The sequence below is a fragment of the Poecilia formosa genome, unplaced genomic scaffold (genome assembly GCF_000485575.1).
Source record: "Poecilia formosa unplaced genomic scaffold, Poecilia_formosa-5.1.2 Scaffold98, whole genome shotgun sequence".
NCBI lineage: Eukaryota > Metazoa > Chordata > Actinopteri > Cyprinodontiformes > Poeciliidae > Poecilia > Poecilia formosa.
This window is the reverse complement of record NW_006800037.1, coordinates 1,198,639-1,222,528: the sequence shown is the minus strand read 5'-3', so window position 1 is coordinate 1,222,528 and position 23,890 is coordinate 1,198,639. Positions and strand designations below refer to the sequence as shown.

Sequence of the window (23,890 nt, the reverse complement as noted above, 5' to 3'; positions counted from 1 at the left end):
ATTCTGACCCAAAACACAGTTCCTCACTAAACTAAACATACAGTGAGGTAAAGAAAAAGAAAAAACACCATTGATATCAATAAATAAATTAATCTTTGACAGTTTTTGCTTAGAAAGAACTAACAATTGATGAGTTAATTTAGAAAACCATTGACCTGAATTGTTAATGAAATCAACCATCAGTTGCACTCTTTTAAATACAAATAAACATGGAACCAACTCATCCTTAAAAATTAAAGCCAGTAAAGGATTTTAAGAGCCAGAACTAGTATGTTCTGTAAAAAAAATAATAAAAAATGTCCATATCAGCAGTGACCCATTTATAGAGAAGAAATGATTCATGAAAACTTTTAACACCCTCTATGAGCAATATTAAAACCAAGATAGAGACGGGGTTATCTGAGGTTATGCACTTCCACACCAATACTTAGTTTTTGCCTGTGCCTTTGGAAATAAAAATGTAAAAAGTGACCTGACAGTATGAGCATTCTTGCCCCTTTGCTTTTGGCAAACAGAGAAAAAGAAACTGTGCCATCAAACACCCACATCTACCCAGACTGTCGCTGTAGGCTGGATCCATACCACGACTGAAGTAGTTTATAACGCTGATTGCTGCTTCCTGCAGCAAGGACCTCAGTTCAGCCACTGCCATGTGATCATGTGTATTCACAGCTGATTCCTTATGGGGCTGTCCTTCATTCATTCAGTAGTGGAAAACAATAAAGAGGAAAGACAATTATGGATTTAACAAAAAGAATTCAGAAAAGTATGACATCCATTTGTATTCAGCCTGCTTTAACTTCCTTCCAGACTGAATCTGTGTTTCATAATCCCTGTACAAATGCAGACGTTCAGTGACGCCTCCGGAGTTCTGGCCTTGACGAATAAATGACAAGAAAGTCATAGGTCAAGTTTGCATGTATAGAGGACACAGCAAATGTGGAAAAAAAACAATCTGCTCTGGTCAGATGAGTCCAAACCGAATCTTTTAGCCTGCATAAAAAAAGGCTTTCAAATGCAGAAAACTAACACTAAACAATCCCCGACATGAAACACGGTGAAAGTAGCATCATGTTGTTGGGATGCTGTTAGTCACAGCAGGTCAGAGTTGATGGAAAACTGGATGGACCAGAATCCCATAAGAAAGGCAGCAGGAAGCTGCAAAGTATTAAAAACTGGGGCAGAGGTTTACCTTTCAGCAGGACAATGACTCGAAACGTACGGACAGATTTAAATTATGTTTTAGATTAAAAGGTGTTTTAGATTAAAACGTCCACCGCTCAGATCAGACGACGGTGGACCAAATGTCCACCGTCTGATCTGAGCTACTTTGCATAGTTCAGTCCTGTTCACTTCCAATTATTTTGCTGTTGTAATTGTACAAACAAATGGTTCTACAAAGTATAGAATCAGTACACAAAACAGTAAAGTTTCTGATTCTAACATAAAAAAATGTATGAAAGTTCATACATTACCATGTACCATATATATGTTCTTTATCCATATATATGGATAAAGAACAGAGGAAAGCCGTTGTGGTGGATGTAGCAATACCAAGTGACCACAACATCAGGAAAAAGGAGCATGAGAAACTGGAGAAATACCAGGGCCTCAGAGAGGAACTGGAGAAGGCCTGGAAGGTGAAGACCACAGTGGTGCCTGTGGTCATCGGGGCCCTCGGGGCAGTCACCCCCAAACTGGAGCAGTGGCTCAAACAGATCCCAGGAACAACATCAGACATCTCAGTCCAGAAATGTGCAGTTCTAGGCACAGCCAAGATACTGGAGGAGAACCCTCAAGCTCCCAGGCCTCTGGTAGAGGACCCGAGCTCAGAGGATGAAAAAGAGGTGTCAGGTTTTTCTCTGCAGGTATAGCGGGACTGCCCCTCTGCATCACAGCAGTACTTCACAACTCAGATGACCTTTAGGGCAAGAAGTTTAAAGGTCAACAGAAAGGTTAAGGAGAAAGAGGAGGGCCTAAGTGAGCTAGTGGACAGACCCATACATCAGGCTCTGATCTGCTCTAAGATATTCCACAAATGAGAGACACATGATCAAGAGTTAAGCATGTCAAGTTCTCCAAGTACTTTGTTTTCAGACTAAAAATGTTGTAAAGTAGAAAGTGTAACTTTAAACAGCTTGAAGGGCAGAAAAATAAAACACATATTAGAACCTTTCAAAAATATATATGCTACTTCTTGAAAAATCTCAGTCTCTAGCTTACATCCACACATTTCTCACCTGTGGACTGCTGATTGGTCCAAAGTTCATGTTGGGAGTAGACTGGAGGGGTATGGAGGGTGATCCCAGAGACGACGTGATGACGGGATAAGGCGATGCCAGGCCGTTCATCGGCGAGCCCAGGGTGGACATGGGGGACGGTAGGGGCCTGGAGCTGCTGATGACTGAAGGATGTCCCACCATGCCAGCCATGGAAGGGGGATGCGCGTGGCCTGCATTCATTGGCCCTGCCGAGTCTGGATAAGACAAGAGTGTAGTGAGTGACTGAGCAACCTACTTAACGCCACAAACTTTGACCTCATGAATTACTTATTGAACCGAATGCGCTGTGTTAATCATAACTCAATCAGTCTGCAGTTTCCTTCCAAATGATGAATCAAAGTCTAATATTTACACATAGTTTATAGCCCATTAAGGATTCCGCCGACTCACGGGGAAAATATCTCTCTTCTGGGCTGCTAAACGATCCACCAGCTTATCTGTCATCTGGTTGAACAGTTGGCTTTCTGCAGGTTTATGATAGTCTTTAAAAGGAAAAGATTTAACAGACTTACAACCAAAAACATTAAGCTGACAGATACTAAAAACACTGATCCCAGTTGTGAAAACAGTACCTCGTTGCCATGGAAAGTAAGAATAATAATAACTAGCATCCAAAACCAGAAGAATATGTCCAAAAGATCAACACCTCAAAAAAAAAACAAAATATATATATATATAAACAAAAGACTACAAAGAAAATAAATTCAAACTAACATAACAAAGCTACTCCAACTTGCTGCCACCATGAGCAGCGCAATTACAGAACACTCCAGTCCTCAAGAGCAGGGGTCCTACAACTTTCAATGTGTTCCAGGGTTCATACGCCTGAATCAAAGGACTGAATTACCTCCTTATGCACTCAAGAGTCCTGATAATGACCCAATTATGTGACTCAGGCATGTTGACACAAAGACACACATCTAAAAGCTGCGGGACGCCGGCCCTCAGGTAGTTTGACATCTGTGCTTTAGAACATTCGCTGTTTAACCTACAGACAGATTTTCAAAGTAAATCTTAAAGTGATTACATTATTGCAGGGTTTAATGATATCAGCAAAAATATGTCTTTATAATTGTATCACTGAAAATTGTTCTGATAATTTCTTTATCATTGCACAATGTCCTTTCTAAACTAAGCCTGTTCAATTGGATGATATATATAATTGACATGAAACTTTCAATGTGTTATCCTACTAAAAAAAATGTTTCCATGCTGTCTCCTGCCAATGTTACGTTGCCGTGGCGATTGGGATGTACACACTGGGGCTCAAAATCAATATGTCACTTGACATATTGAGCTCTCCTTTCTGATTATGAAGAAAGAAAATAAACCTTAAAAAATAAGTAATATTGCCAAGTATTAGTATAAACATTAGTCAATCAGCAGGCTATCATGTGAATGAGCTCATCTCATCTCATTTCAACATTCTTGGTCCAGCTATGTTAAGTTTTCTCTGGGTCACAATTTGACACCTAAATATTTTTATTCGTACCCCTGACAAAAACGTCCACACAAAAGTTTTAAAATATGTAAAATTTTATTACTTATTTTTTACTTGTTTTTTTTTCATTAAAAAAATCAAACTGTTAATGTGAAAACATTTATTCTATAAGGATTTTTTTTTTAAACAGCACTCTTCCCTATTACCAAACTACCAAAAAAACTACAATAATAAAAAAAAATCAACTTTCTTAAAACCCGTCACATTAAGTGTCTTATTTAAATATTTCATGCTCAAATAATACATTTACCAATAAAGTTGCTTATGTTAGTGTAATGAGCATAAATGCTGATATCACTAGGTTTGTTCATACCTAAAATGTATAATTCCCAGACATTTACACGGCTATTTCCAAGTTTATCTGTAAATTAATGTAACACTATGTAATAAAGGATTAATTCATTTTAGGGGTGTTTTCCACATCTTTATCAGATGTGCCGATAAATGTGCAGGGCGCCGCATGTCCGTTTGACTCGGGTATTCTAAACAACTTCTGTGATTAGCTGAAAAAACGAAATGTTCTAGCTCAAGACAGATGATTAACACAGAGTCTTTGATGACAACGCTGCAAATTCAGTGATTGACTACAAAGATCCTCAAATAAATTGTGGCTGTAAGGGGGGAAAAAAAGATTAAAGCCAGCTGAGATCATGCTAACGAAAGAAGCCATGTGTTTCTGCGCTATCAGTGTTCGCTGTGTATGGCTATACTGTTGGAAGCCCACCTGATTTCGGTCACAGGGCGCTGACTTTGCCTTGCATCCAGTGATGTAAACTGACAGGCTGGCATTTACACAGATGACCTACTTAGAAAAGCTGTCAGTCAGCTGGTTAACAGGGCATACAGTGTAATTTCATGCATGTGTCGTAGCTGAGAGCCACACAACTTTCACCAAATAACAATGTACTTGTAAAATATGTACGACTGCGTACCACACACACAAAACCACACTCTGGCCACAGGCTATCCCAATGCAGCAACAACAATCTAGGCTGATGTTGTTGACTCAGAAAAAAAAAAAAAGAAGAAAACCGAGTTGCCTTAAGCAAAATGTTACTGATGAACAATGACATGTCTATTGTAAGCATGTAAACATTTGGATCAGACTGCACAAGCTGCTGCCTTTGTGTCAGTGCCTTCTCCCACCAAACACACTGACACACACACACACACACACACACTCAGTGTGATAATGGGCGCAGTGCCAAAGGTCGTATTTAAATGTCACATTCTCGTGTCTTGTGTGTTAGGAAGTGGGAGTGTGATAGCAAAAAAAAAAAACACAATCAACAGCATCACGGACTTGAATTCTGCGACAATCTTTGTTTTGTTCTGCAGCGCCGTTACAAGTAGGCATGCTGAGTCAAAATACAACAAATGTTCTAAAAGTGAGACAGGATCTTATCTGACATGGAGAAGATCTGCTCTTTGCAAGGAAACTCCAACTCTTTAGATCTCCATCCTCTGTGTTTCATTTATCAAAGATGTCGCTGCAGTTGTGGAAAGCAAGAAATACGCAGCGAGATTATCTAGACCTTTGGTTCTTGACAACATAAATTATTCACAAAATTACTGAGAGAATAAGAGGTGTTGTTCATAAGAGGTTAAAGCAGAAGCAGTTTCCACAATTTAATAATTCATCGTGTCATGTTCCTTGGGTGTTTTGATCTTTATGTTTGAACATTTTCTAGTTGTCTTGCCATATTTAAGTAATCTCTCTGTGTTTGTTGTTGTTGTTGTTAAGGTGCTGCCACAGTAGTTCATTCCTTTGGATTTAATTTACCAATTTATTCTTCAGATATGTTTCTTGTGCATGTAAATATATATTTTCTTATACATTTTTGTCAGGCATTTTCTCTATTTGGTTTCTACAGCCTTGGGTCTTTGTTCAGTTTGCTCTCCTTGCCACAGCTGTACCATATCTTCCTGAAATAGTTTATCTGGCTCTCTTTACTGCCTCAATATAAGTTGTTGATTTTTCATTGTCCTGTACTTGAGCCTTCCGTTTATACGCCTGCTATTTTTGTCCTCGCTCCAGGTCCCGTTCAAAAAACCTGTAAGTTTCTTTTTTTATTATAAACGTTAAAAATGCCCCATTTGAGAAACAGCCTGTGCCTTGACTCACACTAACTAAACTTGACACTTAAACGGTTTCCGACCTTGACTTGAGTCATTGGCAGTTACTTACCTGTATAAATTTTACGTGGTTGGAAAGCTATTATTCTTTTTCCAACGTTTTGCGCCATTGCCATTTTATTTGATCTGGAGGGAATGCAAGCACAAAAACAGACTCTAAGAAGTTTTTCTTGCCCAGAGGCAGCAGTTGTTCCAGACACTCAATTCTAAATGACTTTAATTTGTCCAATTCTGAGAAAAAACAAACCTTTAAAACTGTTCTTTTTTTTTTAAATGACAATTTTTTTATTTTTTTTTTAGTGTTTTGTTTCCCAATGTTGTGACTTCAGGTTCTTAGTATTTTGAAAGCCACCAATGGAACAAATTGCTTGTTATTTTGCAAAGATTTTGAAATCCTGTCCTAATACTTAACCTCTGGCAGCAATACAGGCCCCATCAGTTTTTTTTTTTTTTCCTTTTTTCCCACTTTATTTTTCAGACAATAACATCATTTTAAAGGAAACGGAAAGTCCTAGTAATGTGAGGAGGGTCATAATGTTTGCCTGCTGCCTCCCTGGCTGGATGTAGCATTTTTTTTTTGTACAGACACTTAATGAACACAGCTGGCCATTCAGTCCCTCTCTGTTTGCCGAGCTACAGGTATTGCACAACTTCCTGTTTAGGACTGAGACTATGGCCTCCACCCCTATTATACTTATTCACTTTCTCTAACCCTACAATCAATGATCCCTTGCAGATAAAAATGCAGAAGTCCCTCTTCTTCTAACCCCAGAAAAAAGACTGGATGAAAAAGAGTTCTAGGAAACATGTTGAGCATTAAAGTAAAATTTTAAAGAAAAATATAATGATACCTAGATTTCAATTTAACAATAGTGGGAGTGTTCCCTCACTTTGGAGTGCATGTGGAGCCCGTCAACAAGATTACATAATAGATGACCACTGTACAGCATGTACTGTGTCTGATTCTGTGCACTGACCTCTCTCTTTATGTGCATGACAGATTCCCCTCGGGTTCACAAACATCTTGTCTGGTAAGCAGACAAAATGACAAAAGGGCAGCAGTCACAACAAACATTTGGAAAACATAGCATAGCAATTACAACAGTCTCTGATAAAGATGTGTAAATGGCCATGGAGATTTATATATATATATATATATATATATATATATATATACGCCTGTTATATATATATATATAGCAGGCGTATATATATCTGCTAGAGTTATATATAGGATGTTTTGAAGAGGGCTGTCTGTATCAGTTCCAGTTGTTTTAACTATTGCTCTGACTAAATATGGGCAACTATAAGCAAGAAAACATTTTCCGGTCTTCACATTGACTTGCGAAGAGAGGGACGGCATCTGTGATTTAGCAAGAAAAAAAAACAGTTTCTTATTATTGCATATTTATTTTTACTGAATAAATGCTTGATCAACTTTCTTTGTCACATATAAGGAACTGCAACTCTAAAAGTGCAGTGACAGTTTTCAGAGAAAAGGACTTTGTGAAGGAGGTCCTGGGAACTCTTAGACTTTTCCCGTATGATCACACTTATTATTAGGAACACGAGCTGTCACTAGTAAAAACATATAGCTTATAATATCCCAATAACAATCTCATGTCTCTTAAATGAACCTAAAAATGCAGAGCTGCTAAAATCTTGGATACCTCACTACAATCCGTTTTGCATGGTGAAATAATTAAAGGCATACACGTTTTTGAGCAAACACTAAAATAAAAGTGACATACTGTGATTCTATTAATTCACTGCTAATTTCTGTGCCTGTTAACCCAGGCACAAAGGCTCCTTTTGTCATTTTCATCAGCACGTCGGTGTGATGTGTGAAGGTCACTTTAACAGAGTTGCTAAGCTGTTAATGTAATGTTTACAAAGAGGAAGATGTCAACGCATGAAAAGAGGAAACAACCCTGCTTTACTTTAGGTCAAGCATTTTAAAGACTTTCACTGGTAAACTGAGTTTATACTCTAAGTTCAAAAACAGACACAGTTGTACACAATAGATTCTTGTTGTATCATGCAAAAAAATGAATGCCTGACTTTTAAAGCTTAAAACAACACATCTAAAAAGGATACATAGAAATATAGCAGCATTTTTAAAGTAAACCCACTAAAAACATCTTACAATAGTATTTTTCTCGGACTATTTTAGGTGGACCTTTCCTCTTCATTTCACCCAGAAACTTGTTTGGAAAGTCACAAAAGAAATGGAGACCTATTGTTTAAGAGACTGGCAGAGTGCCACCCATCCTTCCTTCTAATTTAAAAGTCATACTAAAACTACCAATGGCTGATTGGATGTGGCTGGTTTATTATCAGTACGTTTCCTCTACAGAGAGCCAGTAAATATGTGTGTGAAATGTGTGAAATAGTTGTATTTTTACCTCAAAGTTATCACACCAAGAAAGGACTTTGCCTATTACTTATTTCCTCAGCTGATTCCTAACTCTGATGAACCACACTTAGACATATTTAGGAATGCCCACTTACTGTGCCGATGGTTTTCAGACACTGAGCAGTGAAATACTTGTCAAAACACGTCAGCAAGAACTTGCTTCTGTTTGCTGCTGCAGTACATTGCAACACAAGATCCACACTTCATACACATAAACCACGGTTCCAAACTCAAACCTTCCAGCAGTCATGAGCTACTCACCCAGGGGAACCAAAACACACGGGTGACCAGCTGGCAGGACGCCCGAAGGGGAATGACTAGAGAGGTGAGCGTGCTTTGAAAGGTGAAGGTGTGTATGTATCAGAGTGTGTGAGGAAGAAGGGCCAACAAGGCCATTCAATGAAGCATACATTTCCCCACTGCCACTCAAAAGGGCTTATCCTGGAATAACCTGCATTGTGACTCTTCCATAAGTACAGATGTACGTCCTCATCAAGAAAGTCGGATGTTAAATCTAAATTGATTTAAATCTTGTCAGAGGTTAGCAGTCGAGCAATTTCAAATGTAAAATGTGTAGTTTTCTGAAAACCTGACAGAAAATTGTAAGCATTTTACACAGATTGAGAAATAATCGGTCTCTATTACACAAAATAAACCTCTTTATAACAAGTTTCCGAACATTAATAAAGGCGTCCAATGAAAAACAGCATGACACGAAATCAAGCCACATAGTTTCCTGTCTTTCTCTGTGTACAAAATCTGCCCTGCTCCAGCATCTATCTGAGAGCAAACAGACAGACAGAGCAGAGAAGGGCACCTTTGACCACTGGCGTCGCCAGTCAAAGGTCACCTGTTGCCAAACTCCCGAACCAAGTTCTCGAGAGTTCTCTACCTGCAGGGTTCCCGTCACACAGATCGCTCCCAGAAGCGACTGTAGCAGAGGAGCATGCAACTCACAAACGAAATCAGCAACCAATAATGACAGCTGGATCTGACAAGGAGATGTGCGACTTTTATGATAAGCCGCGGTGGCTCTGAGCAGCAAATGCAACAAACACGGGCCAGTTTTTTCTACTAGTCAAGTACAAGTTTAAGAGTAGTAATCAATTTAACAGGGAATGCTGCAGACTTCTATTAACCTTCTGTAAACTTTAGCATAAACAATATCAGATAATCTTGTTCCCTGTTCGAAAATTACTTTAACACCAATCATTAACAAAATAGTGTTGGATAATGGCCACTAAGTCTTACACCAATCTGGTAATCAACGGGTTTAGATACACATCATAGACCATAAACCCTTTAACTCCCACTCTGCTAATTACTGGGTTGGAACTTGCTGGAGTGATCCACTGTGCGGTAACTCAATAAGGCCATAGCCCCCAAACTAATAATATCTCCTGTCTGGAGAGTTGGGAGGGAGGTAGGGGGAGAGGAGCAGCAAATCTATGCCTGAACAGCAACACAAGTCCTAAAGTCTGAGAGATTAGCCCTAACAAAGACAAATAATCCTCAGCATGTGCATCAGTTTGTTTAATAAATATCTTGCAAGTATCTGCATTTAGTGACTGTGTGCGTGTGTGTCCGCGAGTTTCTGAAAAATGGGGGTCTGTAGTTGACAGTGCTGCAGCCAAAAGAACAGAGAACTTCCTAAAGTAATCAAACGGATAGCCTGCGGAGCTCATTACATGGAGCGGGCTTGTAATTAAGAAACAACCTCCCTGAGAATCCACCCGCATTGTGCTCATGTGCACAGCCTGCGCGCGTGTAGATTACAACTTTGTAAAGTCCTCCGCATCCATCAACACAACTAAGCCACACTTCAACCATTCATTTTATTTTTCTGCCTAAATGGGGTTGATGTTTGATCAATTGTGTCACTAAATCCTCTTATCCCGTAGTAAGTATCTGCAGCTCAGCAGGCCAGCTGTCAAGAAGGTGGGAGGCCCTGGGAGGAGGGAAGGGGGGCGAGGAGTGGAAGAGAGCCAGAGAGGAAGGGAAGCAACGGGTTGGTGAGACGGACGGATGTAGAGGGTGATGGAAGGATGGGGGAGGGATCTGTCCCACTTCCCATCCACAACACCACACAAACTTCAAATCTCTTTGGTGGGAACGTAAAATCGTCAACTGATTAGAGCCTGTGTGTATTATTATAAACAGATGTGTTATCAGGAGTAAAAAAAAAAAAAAGTACTGGAAAGAAAAACAAATGCAGATCCACTGATCAGTCTTTTTTGACAGGTTTTTTTTTTTTGTAAGTGTACAGTAATTTTTCTTATGTTTTAAATTTTTAACATACAGTCTCTACAGGCTAAGGACAGACAAGTCATCTGATGATGGGCCTGATTGGCTCACCTCAAAAAGGCGAAAGTGCGCCATTAATCTAGCTGCTTTTATTTAAAGAAGAAAAGTACCAATATTCCAGCGATGAAAATTACAGTTAGAAAATTAATGTGCAACATGTTTGTGACTGTTTTGTGTTTTTCAAGACAGGAAATATTTGCAAACTGCCAAGTGTCTCAAATCAAAGCATAAATTAAGACAACAATGTATATGCCTTCCAGTTAACTGACAGGCAGTGCACAGCAGCAGGTGTGGAAAGGGCCTCACCAGGTTAATCTATGCTGCAACTAAAGAAAACAAATATATCTTGCTATGTCTTTGCAACATTAACCAGCCCAGGTCTGACTGATAGAGGGGAGAAAATGATGATGTTTTCTGTTGTTGCATAAACAGTGAAATGTCTAATTTTGCCTTAAGGACTCCTGAGTCACTGACAGATTTCTTTTCTAATGGGATGAAGCTCTTTTTGCTTCCTACCATGCACAGAACATATAGAAATGTGATTTGTTTTTGTTTTTTGTCTTTTTTTTTTCCCCCGATAAAGTCAGACGGCTGTGAAAACACAAGAAATTGAGATGGTGAACTTCTCTGACCCCACAATGTGCCCTCTGGTGAACTCAAACAAATATTCTTAAAGTCTCACACCGAGTTTCAGCAATATTTAAGATTTGACATAAATATTTCATTGCGTCTATATGAAGCACATTTCATACTGTGTTTTTTCCTCTCCACATTTTGCGTCATCACACGCACCAAAGCCTTCCAGAGGGAAACGCGTTACACAGAAGCAGAAGCGGCATATCGACTGCGAGGCCAGGGCTGAGACAAGGACAAGATAAAGATTGTTTTGCAAGTGATAAAACAGTTTGAAGCTTAAACAAAACAAAACAAAAAAAGCTAACAGAGAACAGGCTGACCAAGCAGTCCAGGAAAGCAAACAAGCAGCCGTACTAAAAGGGCTCAATGCAAATCAAAGCATCCGCCCTCGTGGCTCTGCCTGATGAGGTAACTCCAATTAGTTCCTGGAAGTAGTCGTCCCCTGTTACACAGGAGGACCATCAAAAGGTGAACACAAGCTCACGCTGTGACACAGCACGTCTGAATAAGGGCAGCCTGACTGTGGACATCCCAAGCAGCTGCGATAGATGAAAGATCACTGAATAATTGAAGAAAAAAGTAAACCTTCCTTAAAATGCTCCTATGGAACACAGTGAAAATGCAGCGACAGGCGACTCACGCAGCTTATTTAAAATCACGCCGCTGAGCCTTCAAATCTGGTCTGGAAAATACAATACTTGCCTTTATTACAGTGAGAAACCCAGTGAGAAGCAGGTTTAAACAACAGACGCAATAGCTGCAGACAAGCGTTGAGCAATGATGCAAAGAAGTTTAAGTTAAGTCTCATTTTGTCAAAACCCAGACAGTAAAACATGCACTAATTATTTTGTAAGGTACAATGAAAAATAAGCTTAGACTGAAGTACAATTTAACCATAAGACTGAGAGGCACAACCAAAGCAATCTCTGTGACGCTGCACTGAGGCACAGCTGTGCTTTAAGATAAACGCTGAAGTCAGACATACTTATGGTTTTAGAGGATATAATCCCTACAGTCATCAGCTTAAACAGAGTGACAGACAGAAACATAGAAAACTGCAGATTTAGTTGTGCTTCGTTTGGACATTTGAAATACTGCCAGGAAGTAAAAAAAAAAAAAAATCATGACACGTGAAAAACAACACCAAAAAAAAAAAGAAAATCCACACCAATTAGGCATTGTGAATGCAAAAGAAATACAGAGTGTCAATAATTTTGAGAACATTTGAGTTAAAAACAGTAAGTATGCATACTTAAGATGTCAAGGCATTTTTACGTTATCACTTTCTGGAGTTCAAAATAACCGATACTGAGTTGCAGTTTTACAAATTAAAGCTCTTTTCATGTCTCGGGCTTTTCTTGATTGCTTCTGAGCAGCAGTTGCAAAATGCAAAAACAAAAACAAAAAGAAGATAGGTATTAAAATATTTGGTTTTAACTTTAAATACTGTGATGTTGTGGTGTTTTATTCAAGGCTGTCATACTGGTAAAATCTCACATTGTCTCAAGTTTCATCGTCAGTTAGTGTGACTGAAATTAAGAAGATTTGTCCGAATGTTTGGGTGTGACTGCGAAATAAATCAGAGAAACATGTGAGCCTGAAAGCAAAGCTCTTGATTCACGAGCGTCTATCTATCACCTACAATCATGAGATGTGGATCAGGACCGAAAGAAGGAGACTCCAAATACAAGCAGGAATTTCAACGTTGATCCTTTGGATTGAAAGAAAGTCAGGTGACATGGTTCGTGGTCTTCCTTTGAAGATTTTCTGGCAGTGTCCCACTGTGAAGAAATGCGCCTTGCAGACAAAGTACTTGTTGAAGAACTATAGCTCTATTCTGACCCGAAAACTCCTTATGATCCCTCAGAATGTGCTACATGAAGTATCATCTGTTACATCTACAATTTAATCTTTAATGAAAGACAATGGATGGACAGATGAATAAATGAATGTAATCTCTTTTCTCATACTAATTACCCAAATTTGAAAGTTGAACTGACATGGTGTAGGGCAACGCAGACATAAACCTCTCCAGATTCAGTTTCCACTGGTTAGATAAACAAAACAGAAGAAGTATGAATGTAACTGTAAAGTATTTTTATTGTTAAAAAAACAAGAAAACACTGCAGAAAATATCTCAGTGTCTAACAGGTACAGTGTGCATTTAAGCCAAACATAATCCTCAACTTTCAGAATAATGTGGATTTAAATCTCTGTCGAATGTCCAGATGTGCTCTCGGCAGAGAGGAGACCGGAGCAATCTGCCCTCCCGCAGTCAACAAGGACGCACTTAATGCTCAAGACTCCGCTGAACACCCTTGTGTTTACACTTTTAGCTGGAGTGATGCGCCTCTCAAAGGACACTTGAGAGTACGATAGCTCTCCGTTATCTGCTCTACTCACAGATATAATCACACATGCTCATAAACAGGGCGGCGCGTCCCAGTGAGTCGACTCGGACACATCCCGCCCTAATCTCAGGAAATATGCGCAGCGACGCTCACGCGCCGATAGAGGGACGCAGGGTGACGGACAGCATAGGCAAACCATGATGGAAAGGGACTAATAGGAAGGGACAAGTGTTGAGAGTTAAACAGATAGTGAAGGACAAGGCAACGAGAGCTGGAAGCGTCCTTTAAGGTTGAGTGACATCCCTGCTGAACACATGTGAGACCTCAAGTGAGTCACAAGCTCTCAATTCTAGCAGGAAACAGCAAAGCCTTGTAGCTGTCACAACTGGTTAAAATTATTCGATGGTTTAAAAAGCACAAATGTGGGCTTGGGTACATTAACACTAGAAAGATTAAGTTGCAACAATGGAAATTATCCTCACTGACAAATAGTAGATATGAAGTGAGCCATTAAAGACAAAATAATTTTTAAAAAAATCCGCAGTTGGACATGATAAATGCAACTTAAATTAAAATGAAAAGGCTTATTTAAAGATGTGCAAACACAAAACAACAAGAAAAAAAAATCCAGTTACTGCTACTCACAGTGACCGAAACCCATTTCCCTCCTAGGGCTGCCTCCGGTTGCAGGTAAAGAGGCAGGGTGCCACATGCCTAAAACAAACAACAAAAAAAAACAACACAAAAAAACAAAAAAAAACAAATTGTGCGTGCTTCAGCTGATCCCAAATCGCAACACTTTCTAGAAGAAAACAGAAAGGAAAGGCTCCATGTGGAGAAGGAGGAGCCGTTTTCAAGTTGGTACTGCCAGGGGGGTGCGGCACCGCATAGCAAAAAGGAGGCGGAGTCCACCGGCGCCAGTTATAGGATTACCCAGATTATCCTTCCACGGAGATCAATCCCACAGGAACAGTTTGCTGGCCGACTGCTGCACAAATCAGCTCCTCCACCACCCACTCAACTCATGTCTGTCTCTGTGCATGGTCCTGTAGCTGTGCTCAGACACCTGTTGCAGTGGCATGACCAGGGTGTCAAGCGTATGGGGAGACAAGGGTCAAACTTAAAAGAGTCCAGAACAACGAGAAGACTCCGATTACTACCTCATAAAAGGGATCGAGCCTAGAGATCATGTAAAGACATTGCAGAGAAACTCGATAGCTACTAGAGGGATATATATATATATATATATATATATATAAAATTCAAGGACATTTCTGTAATATATCTTGTTTTATGTGCAGACTGAGCATAAATGGGCTGAGAAAGTGAAAACATGGGGGCAAATATTCAAGAATTCTCTCTTTTATCTTCCTCCAAGCATCTGAAATCTCCCGTCGACTCAAAAAAAATAAATAAACATAACAGCATGAGCGCTGAATGGTATTACTTATGGCATGGTGAGTTCTGCTTGAGTGTTGTGTTGGTTTGTTTGTGTGCTTAACAAGTGTTATGACATTCCAGGATGTTAGGAATTGTCTTTTCGCCAAAGCTGTGGGACGGACAAGAAAACGTGGCGCAATGCGAGAGCCTTAATGCAAACACGGGCCAAAAATACACCTTTAAAGGCAATGGGGAACAATACCTGGCAAGTCCTTAGGGAGCCTATACAAAGTTTGTAGCCAGTAGTATACAATATGGTCCTTGTTAAAGAATCAAGTCAACAGAGTCTTGTTTTAATAACACAAAAGCAACACAGAAATCAGTCATTTGTTCACTATTCCAGGAGGAGTTTTCATTTATCCTGGAATGTGAGCACGTCATGTGATTAACAAAAATGGCCCAAGCCAACAAATGTGAAGCTGGCAGAGATTTCAATTTATCCTACCCACCAATCAAATGTTCATCTTATGAACTCAGCTGCAGTTCCGTAATCTCGAGAAACTTTCCCCGATATGTGTGCATCTCTTTCACTTTGCGTGACTCGACAGTTTTCTTGTGCGAGACACCTGTAGGACACTGGATCGACTGACCACACATCACTTGAATGAGAGACTCCGGTAACCTTATCCTCCCGGTGACAGTAGTTGGGCAGGAAAATTGTTTGGCAGCGAGGCAAATGAAAAAGAGAGAGAACGCCAAAGAAGAAACGGTTTAAAAGAAAAATTGCCCAGAAAGAAATTACGATAATCTTTTTATTCTTTAAAGCATGCCGTGTTATGATAGTGTGTCATGGCCCACATTAAACATGTCAAATCAACTCCTGAGAACCCTAATTAGAAATCAGAGATGTAACACAGATTACAAAGACAGGAGGAGGATAATTGGCATTACTAAATTTAGGTTACACTCCTTATTCTTAAATCTGAGTTAGAAATATTATAATCAGCACACTCTATAACCTCAGGAGGAAACCATTACCTTATATTCTTATCCTTTCATAAGATGTGAATTTTTGAGAACATGAAGTCATAACATGTAAAGCTTAACAATTTTATTTGTTGCTTAATCTACTTGGTTAGGATTAAGAAAAGGCGGTTTGTTAACAAAAGAGCTCGTTTTAAATTAAAAGGCTTGCAGGTATGTGTAATAAACAGAACAGCCAAAATATACAATATTCACCCCAATAATTGGAAACTACTGTTAACTTTAATAGGCGTTAAAGTCATGGTAATAACTCCTGCTTTTCTGTTTTCAGTAATAAAGAATAAAAGAATAATAAAGATCACATTAGACATTGTTGTTTTAAACGTTTGTGTAATGAAACTGTGACATTTTTCTTAAAGCCATCACACCGTGAGGGTCTCATGCCGGCTCATGCTTGTTGGAAGTAAGGGGGCCGGGGGGACATTACATCAAGATACCGTACATGAAAGTGGCGGTGAGACTGAGAGCGACCTTGCCTCGTTCTCCCAAACAATATAGCCATCCTGTTTCTTCTGCAACACCCCGAAAATTAAACATCAGCACACTGTAAACATGACAAAAGCCACCGAGCTTCTCAGTCCATTTCCGCTCTAGTATTTTCTCTGCACGGGTCCTGAAATGAGTTTTGGAGCCGGCGTGTGGATGTTTCTACGAGGGTTTTTCAGTAAGACTATAAATAAACAAAACTATGCTGATATCACATAATATTACAACAGCTAAAACAGAGAGGTTTTTCTGTTTTCGCACTTTCTCACATTATCATCATAAAATATATATATTTTTTTGTCTACCTTTATAAACTTCCAGCCTACTCAAGCATGCTACAACTCATAGTGAAACTACTAATTCAGAGTCAGCTTTTCTATTTTTTATTTTTTTTTTAACCAACCTTAATTCCAGGCAAACTCTGAATTTCTGCACTTGGGTGTCTTTGCTTGACATTTTCCCCCTTAAGAAATTTGCAGAGACTAGCAGCTGGGGCTATGAATCAGCACCTGCAACCATTTAAAAACATTAATCAAGCTACTGCGCAGCTGCTCAGTGATTAAAAACTCAGTCCCCCACAAGATCAGAGAGATGTAAAACAATCTGCATCCATGCACTGATCTGTTTGTTGTTACAATAATTAGCAAAGAAATAGTCTAATACCTCTCATGACAAAATACTCCCGCAGCCCATGGGTCTTTCCAGGTTCTCAGCTTGATTAAAGCTGGAATTAAATCATGGCTATGACCTTCTTCACTAATGACTAATTACTGGCAATTAGCCCAGAGAATGGCCTCCTTACGCCCCATATTTTTTTCCCTTATTCCCAACTCACAATCTGCACGTACGCGCACAAAAAGACATCCGAGTCTTTACACTGACATACAAATGCACACGCCCAGTGAAAAGCACAACAGCAAAAAAGACCCATTGTAAATATCGTCTGCAAGGACGCGTGTTGGCGCTGAAGAATTGAATGCAAGTCTCAAGCTACAGAGTGCCTGAGCAAACACTCGTGGAGAGCCACACCTACCTTACCTGTGTGGTTTATTCACTCTGCGGGATTTGTGCACGACTAAGCATTAAAGCTCCCATACTACAACCCACATTCTTCAGGTCATGTGATGCCGTCACTTTTTTTTCTTTTTTTCAGTGAAATATGTGCATATGATGCATGCGCAGAAAAAGTTATTGGGTATATCCCTTTTTTTTTTTCTTTTTTTTTTTTGAGTGTATGAAGAGGTGAATCAACGACCCCTGGCAAGTGTTGAGAGCTCACCTCAACTCTGATGGCTCGTTCCTTCGCCACCCCTACTTCCAAAACCTCCATTTCCCCGTTGTTTTGCTCCAATCCTGTTCTTCTTTCTGCTGTTACTTCCCCAATCTGCGAGCTAAATAAGTTCCCACCGACAAAAGCAGCAAGAGGGTTCTCAATAGCTTGTCTAGAATCACTTCCACTGACGAAAAACTAAAATTGCTGAAACGCAGAGAGGGAAGCGGGGGGTAAATGCTGATTCTGTAACTGCAAAGCCCAGGGCAGGCCTGTGTGAAAACCTGCTGAAACATAACATGTCTGGGAAAAACTGAGGAGGAGGAGGAAGATCACAAAAACAATCCCCACATAATCACCGGCTTGTTTCTTGACTCCACACGCCTTCGGCTTCATGCTTGTAACAGATTACAAAGGCTGACCATTACAGCGTCGAAAAATGAGCACAATTTATGACTCTATTATGCATCTGAGTGTGTGGGCTGTCGATGCAAAAATATGTACTAAATCATAGTTCTGAGCCAAAACAGAGACAAAGAATATTCTCTCAGCTGTTTTTTTTTTGTTCTTGTTTTTTAATGAGTACTGTGCTCCACAGTGTAGTGTTTGAAATATAAGTTAACTTTTATTATTTTATTTTGAAGACATTTTCAATCCATAAATAACCCCAGTTTGGGACTATTGTGGGATTGGGGAACTTTTCAATTCAAATTCTTCTGGGAAAAGCTGCATTTAAGTCTCCGAATTGACAAATCTTGACAAATTTTCCTTTGGGTGAAGAATCATAACTGGGAAAACAGAAATGTATTGGACCTCTATCTGAAGTAGAGCAGCCAAACACAGTTGAAGTGCGTGACTCCTGGGACTTACTCCTCAGAAACTTACAACAACGTATAAGTGAAGCCCCTGAGGGGGGTCTGCTCTGTTCTTTCTGTATCATGGGTTTCCTTCTCTCCGTGCTTTCCCATCCACATGTCTCTGCCATTCCCCAAGGACCTGCCGTCATTACAGAAACAATTTTCAGCCTCACTAAGTAGTCCTGAGATAACAGGACACAGCAGCAGTTACAGTTGCTTTAAAAAAAAAAAAAAAGCATGTAACCTCAGAACCTTTTCACATTTTGTCATGCTGCAACCACAAATTTCAATGTATCTTAAGGGATTTTGTCCAATGCACCCATTGGACGCAGCGAAGAGGCCCATGAGAACACGGTAGGAGCTAAAAAGATCCACAGCTCAGAAGAGATAATCTGTCAACAGGGAAACCCTCAGTCAAGCACTACACAAATCAGGTCCTTGTGGAAGAGTGGCAAGAATAAAGTGGTTGTTGATAGAAATTTACAAGAAGTCCAGCAGATTGCCACAAGCCACGTAGTATCAACATCAACAAGGGGCTCTGGTCGAATGAGGTGGAAACTTTTCGGCCTACGTGCAGAATGCTAACGCTGCAGATCACATCATCTCCATGGAGAAGCACGGTGATGGTACCATGGGGACGTTTAAATTGTAGAATAAATGCAGCTCAATACAGGTAAACAGATAGATGGTGGAGACATACCCTCCCAAAGACTTCCTCGCTGTTATTAAAAGGTTATAGCAACTCACAAACACAATTCCTTTCACAATTTATAGACTATTTCATCTTCGTCTTCTTGATAATATCTAAATATTTATATATATATATATATATGTTTGTAGTTGCAACCTGACAAAATTAAAACTCTTCATCTTCTTATACAACTTCTACTTATTTAACTGCATACTTTACTATCATCTATTTTCTTCTTGTTGTTTTTCCACTGCTGCACTTCTGGGTTTAAACAAACATCACATGATAGCTGATGCATGTGGCGACTCAGTCAGATTCAATAATCGTTTATTAAAGATCGGAGTTTAACAGTAAAGACAATCATCTTGTTCAGGGAGAGCTCAGCAAAGTAGGCCATAACTAACTCCACATGTTGCAAACTGATCGCCTAAGCGGTCGCCGAGGGATAACGGGAGAAAGCCATCAGCTGGTTCAAGGGCAAAGTCAGAAAGGGTGACCCCGAGAGCTGCTTTACTGTGCAAAAAAAAAAAAAAAAATCACATCACAGTGTTTTCCGGAGAGGCTCCCTCAGCCCACAGCGCTGGCCAGGGCGCGTCCAGCACGCACGCTCCTCTCCGCTACCTCAAAGGGACTCCCAAGTTTGTTTATCTGCAGAAAGCCGACATTCCTCCGCGCAGTTGCACGCAGTCCTCTTCGGACCCAAACCACCGTTCCAGACCAATAAATTGTGTTTCTGTCTCAAACAGTTTAGCAAGAGACGCGCGACAAGCGCCATAAATTACATAAGCGCAATTAAAGTGCCAACCTCTGACCTTGCCAGACCGGGCGCAAGCATGATCACCTGACTTTATGCAATGGCAACAACTCTGGATTCTGCGTTGCAACTACTATTCAACAGCTTAGTCTAACGTTCGCAGGCAGGACTCGGTGATTAAAGTCCGCGAACAGTTTCGCTGGACAGACGGTACGGAGGAGACGCCATGAAGCGATTCTCTCGAGTCAAAACAAAACGCAAAGCAACAAGCCGAGTCGAGAGGAACACAGACGAAAGCGCAAGGCTTTACTTACTGAGGTGTAAATATGGATCATTGCTGTCCATAGTGAGCGAGTTGTTGCGTCGGTTTCCTACAGTGGTTGCCGCTCCGCATCCCAGTGCATTCCTCTCTCTCTCTCTTTCTCTCTCCCAGCCCGACTGAACTCTGCAAGGCGGCTCAGCTCAGCGCGGGGGCCCAGCCAGGGAGGGGGGCGCGGCAGAACAGGGCTTCTCCCAATGACAGCAGTGGTCGATATGGAGCTCCAGCACGGGTCATGATGAAATATTTCACCATCTCTGACAATGTGTTGCAATACTTTTTTTTTTTTTTTTTTTTTTTACAACTAAATGCTCAGACTGTCTCTGTAGGTGTATTAATAATGCAGGAAACCCCCATTTTTAAAGCAACAGCTGTGATTCAGATTCAGTACCAACAACACCGTGGCGACGATTTTACATTGATGTCGCCGACTAATACATTGATTAGCCTGCTTTAGCTAAAGTATAAGCTTTGCTGTTGCTTGTTCTGAACCATAGGCTTTCCTAATGTGAACTCATCGATGCGCAATGCAAGTCTATTCCAAATAAATTGTACACTGAGCAACGCATAATTAATCGTGCGATTTATTTTTTTTTCAATGCAAAGCATTGTTTTTAATCTCCTGCAGTCTTTCCCTAAGAGGGGATTCCTCCTGTGTTTACCTAATTGTTAATGTGAGTCCTGGTCTGGATACCCCCCGCAGCCCCCCACCCCTTCCTCACACACCCCTGTTCAGAGTGCGGGGTCATGCAGGGGTGAAGCTCCTGGTACCTCAGAAGGTTATTCAGGAGTCAAGCCGCGCTGAGGTATTCACAGTCTTGAACCGCGGAGCGGCCAGACGCTCCGTCAACGCCCCGGCCCCGGCTGACCACTCAGCGGACCCCCTTTATCGGCCTGCCCCGCTAATGGGGCGAGCACCCCCGGCTCCACCGCCGTCCTTGTAACAGCGACCCATAAAGGCGCACAGGAGGATGCTAACCAAGATGAATAGCGTTTTTTTCTCTCGCCTCATTCTACACTAATCAGAGCTTTTCATTTGTTATGGCATCGCGCCAGCCCCTCCACCGCAGCCTCCATTAGGGCCAGATAACGTATAAATTCATTAAAGTCAAAGAGGGGGGCATTAAAATGGTCATTTGTCAGATCTCCCTTTGTGTGTCCCTAATGGTGGCACATGGTTCAAGGCATTGAGATGATTTTGGTTGCTTTCTTTAAACTGCTGTGCATAAGGAGAGGGACGTGGGAAGGAGTAAAGACTCACACATTCCTCCTGGAAACGTTAACATTTCACATAGAATTCTTTATTGTTTTATTTCTTAATTTTTGCCCACTTTTAGGACTTAAGTACAACTTGTTTGTATACCTTTTATTTTTTTTCTGTTTGTATATTTAAATGAGAAGTGCATTTTTTTTTTGAATAACCACAGTTAATGTTTTATTTTGCTTATCAATCCATCCATCAACTTCAGATTGCCCCCCCACCCCCTCTCCTTTACACAAATACAAACTCACAGTGAGTGAAGCAACCCTGTTCACTAATCCCTTTGTATTCACAGGCCCATTCCCACCAAACAATGTCCTAAAGACTAATCTTAAACTGAGTTCAACAAACCTATAGGCCACCTGTTTAGAAGTCACAGTGCAGACAAAACAGGCCAGCAAAAAAAGTAAAAAAAAAATAAAATAAAAAATCTTTGCAACAAATCATCACATTCAGTCACCATTAAAAAAAAAATCATCTTAGGACACAAGTTTTAGCATTCATTCACCAAAACACCAACACAAAATATGAAGGTGGTCCATCCCAGTTTGACCATTCCCCCCATCTTTTTGGCTGTTACTTGCAGGCGTTGTCATGGGAGATGACTCTCTCCATCTGCCTCCTCTTGTCAGTAGCCCGTCTCCATCAAGCTTTATCAGAGGGAGCTCTGCCACCCCCCGCTTTTCCTGGACTCTCTTCAGCCACCCCCACCCTCCACCCCTCCTTGTCCCTCTCTCTCATACATAAGCCCGAGATGATAAGTGTTCGGACTCTTTGTGCGTGCCGAGGATAAGACAATGCCACACATCACTACAGAACATCATCCATCTCGCAGGCCATCAATCTGGCACACAAAAGATGAAATGTGACTCAAGCTCCCTTTTAGCCAAGTGGTTTGTCTTTGCTTAAAAGTATCTTTGTCTTTCATCTCTTTTTCTCCTTTTCACAGCTAGGTTTGTGTTAAGCCAAGAAATTCCTTTTGGTTTTGAACACATGTTGGAAAACTAAGCAATACCAGCCAGTTTTGTCTCGAAACACGAGCGCAAATGTCAAAGATACTGAGTCATTCCACAAAAGTAGTCTTTGTCCTTTAGCAAAGGAAACGATTTATTGAAAAAAATAAACGAAAGTTGCATGCAGCCTTTCTCCTCTTTTCAAAAATTAAAGGCTGTTTGTTGCTTGATTGAAAACATCAAGTCTTTGTTTCTCCTCTTCTGCTCATAATTGGCTTTACATTGTTCCGAGACCAGCACGGTGCTTTTGTTTTGCATTGTTCACAGCCTGTGAAAGCTGTGAGACATTAATGTAATTTGTGAATGTATAAGCCGCAAAACGGTTTGAAGCAGACAACCGGCCACAGAAACATATCTGAAGGTAGTTTAGATTGACTCCAAAGAAGAAAGAGTCGTACAAGCAGGAGCTTCTGCAGTCTTTGATTTTAAACTATAGGACGTTTATTTATAAATTCAGAAAAAAGTGCATGATAAAAAATAAATCAATTTGCAAATAAGGATGGATTCATATTTAGTGTTTGGATTTTCCAAATTGTATATGTAATCCTGTCCGTGCGAGATGAGTCCTCGCTGTTCCCTGGACTCTGCGTTGTGTGTTCTTTAGGGTTTTTGTCGGAAGGAAACGAGACAGGAATCTGACACACACGGCGGTTGAAATCGTGGTTGGGACCGTTTATTCGGACCTCCCGACAGCGTAGCGGCTTCTGGAGTACTTTGCAAAACCTTTTTTTTATTTTACATTTTATCACGTTCCAGCTTCAAACCTCTTGAGATTTTTTGAAAACAAACAAACAAACAAAAAAAGACAACATAGTGTATAACTGTGATGTTGTTGAAGAAAAATAATGAAGTAAATTCTAAACAGAGTCAATAATTATGTCATTTCATCTCATAATAAAAGTATCTGTTGTGCAAAGGACTCAGGTTTGCTAGAAGACAATAACAAAAACAGCATTACGATGACCAAGACAAATAACAGACTGATTAGAGATTAAGTTGCGGAGAAGCAGAGATGAGTTATAAAACAGAGTGTAGTTCAATCCGTCATGAAACATGCAAAGAATATGTTGCAACAGCAAACCTACTGTTGTGCCATATCCAGCTAAACTGAGAGGTTGTTCAAGGAAAGCACAGAGCATAAAAATACAGAGGTCCATGGTAACTCTGGAGGAGTTGCAGACATCCTCCA

At 40.4% G+C, this 23,890-nt stretch overlaps 1 protein-coding gene across 5 annotated transcripts in view; it reads right to left on the bottom strand.

Moving 5' to 3' along the window:
• The window catches only part of rxrgb (retinoid X receptor, gamma b), a 28,797-nt gene extending 8,212 nt beyond the window's left edge, over positions 1–20,585 (bottom strand). The window contains exons 1-3 of one of the 5 annotated variants that reach the window (XM_016674608.1): positions 20,423–20,585; positions 18,692–18,802; positions 2,241–2,476 (exon numbers count right to left, since the gene is read on the bottom strand). In XM_016674608.1, coding sequence (XP_016530094.1) covers positions 2,241–2,476; positions 18,692–18,802; positions 20,423–20,453 — 378 coding nt within the window. In that variant the 5' untranslated portion in view covers positions 20,454–20,585. Of the gene's footprint in view, positions 1–2,240; positions 2,477–12,913; positions 12,939–14,271; positions 14,376–18,691; positions 18,803–20,422 lie in introns of those variants that run through there. The other 4 variants (XM_016674610.1, XM_007558715.2, XM_016674611.1 and 1 more) reach the window with 4 other exon arrangements.
• Positions 20,586–23,890: the final 3,305 nt, after the last annotated feature.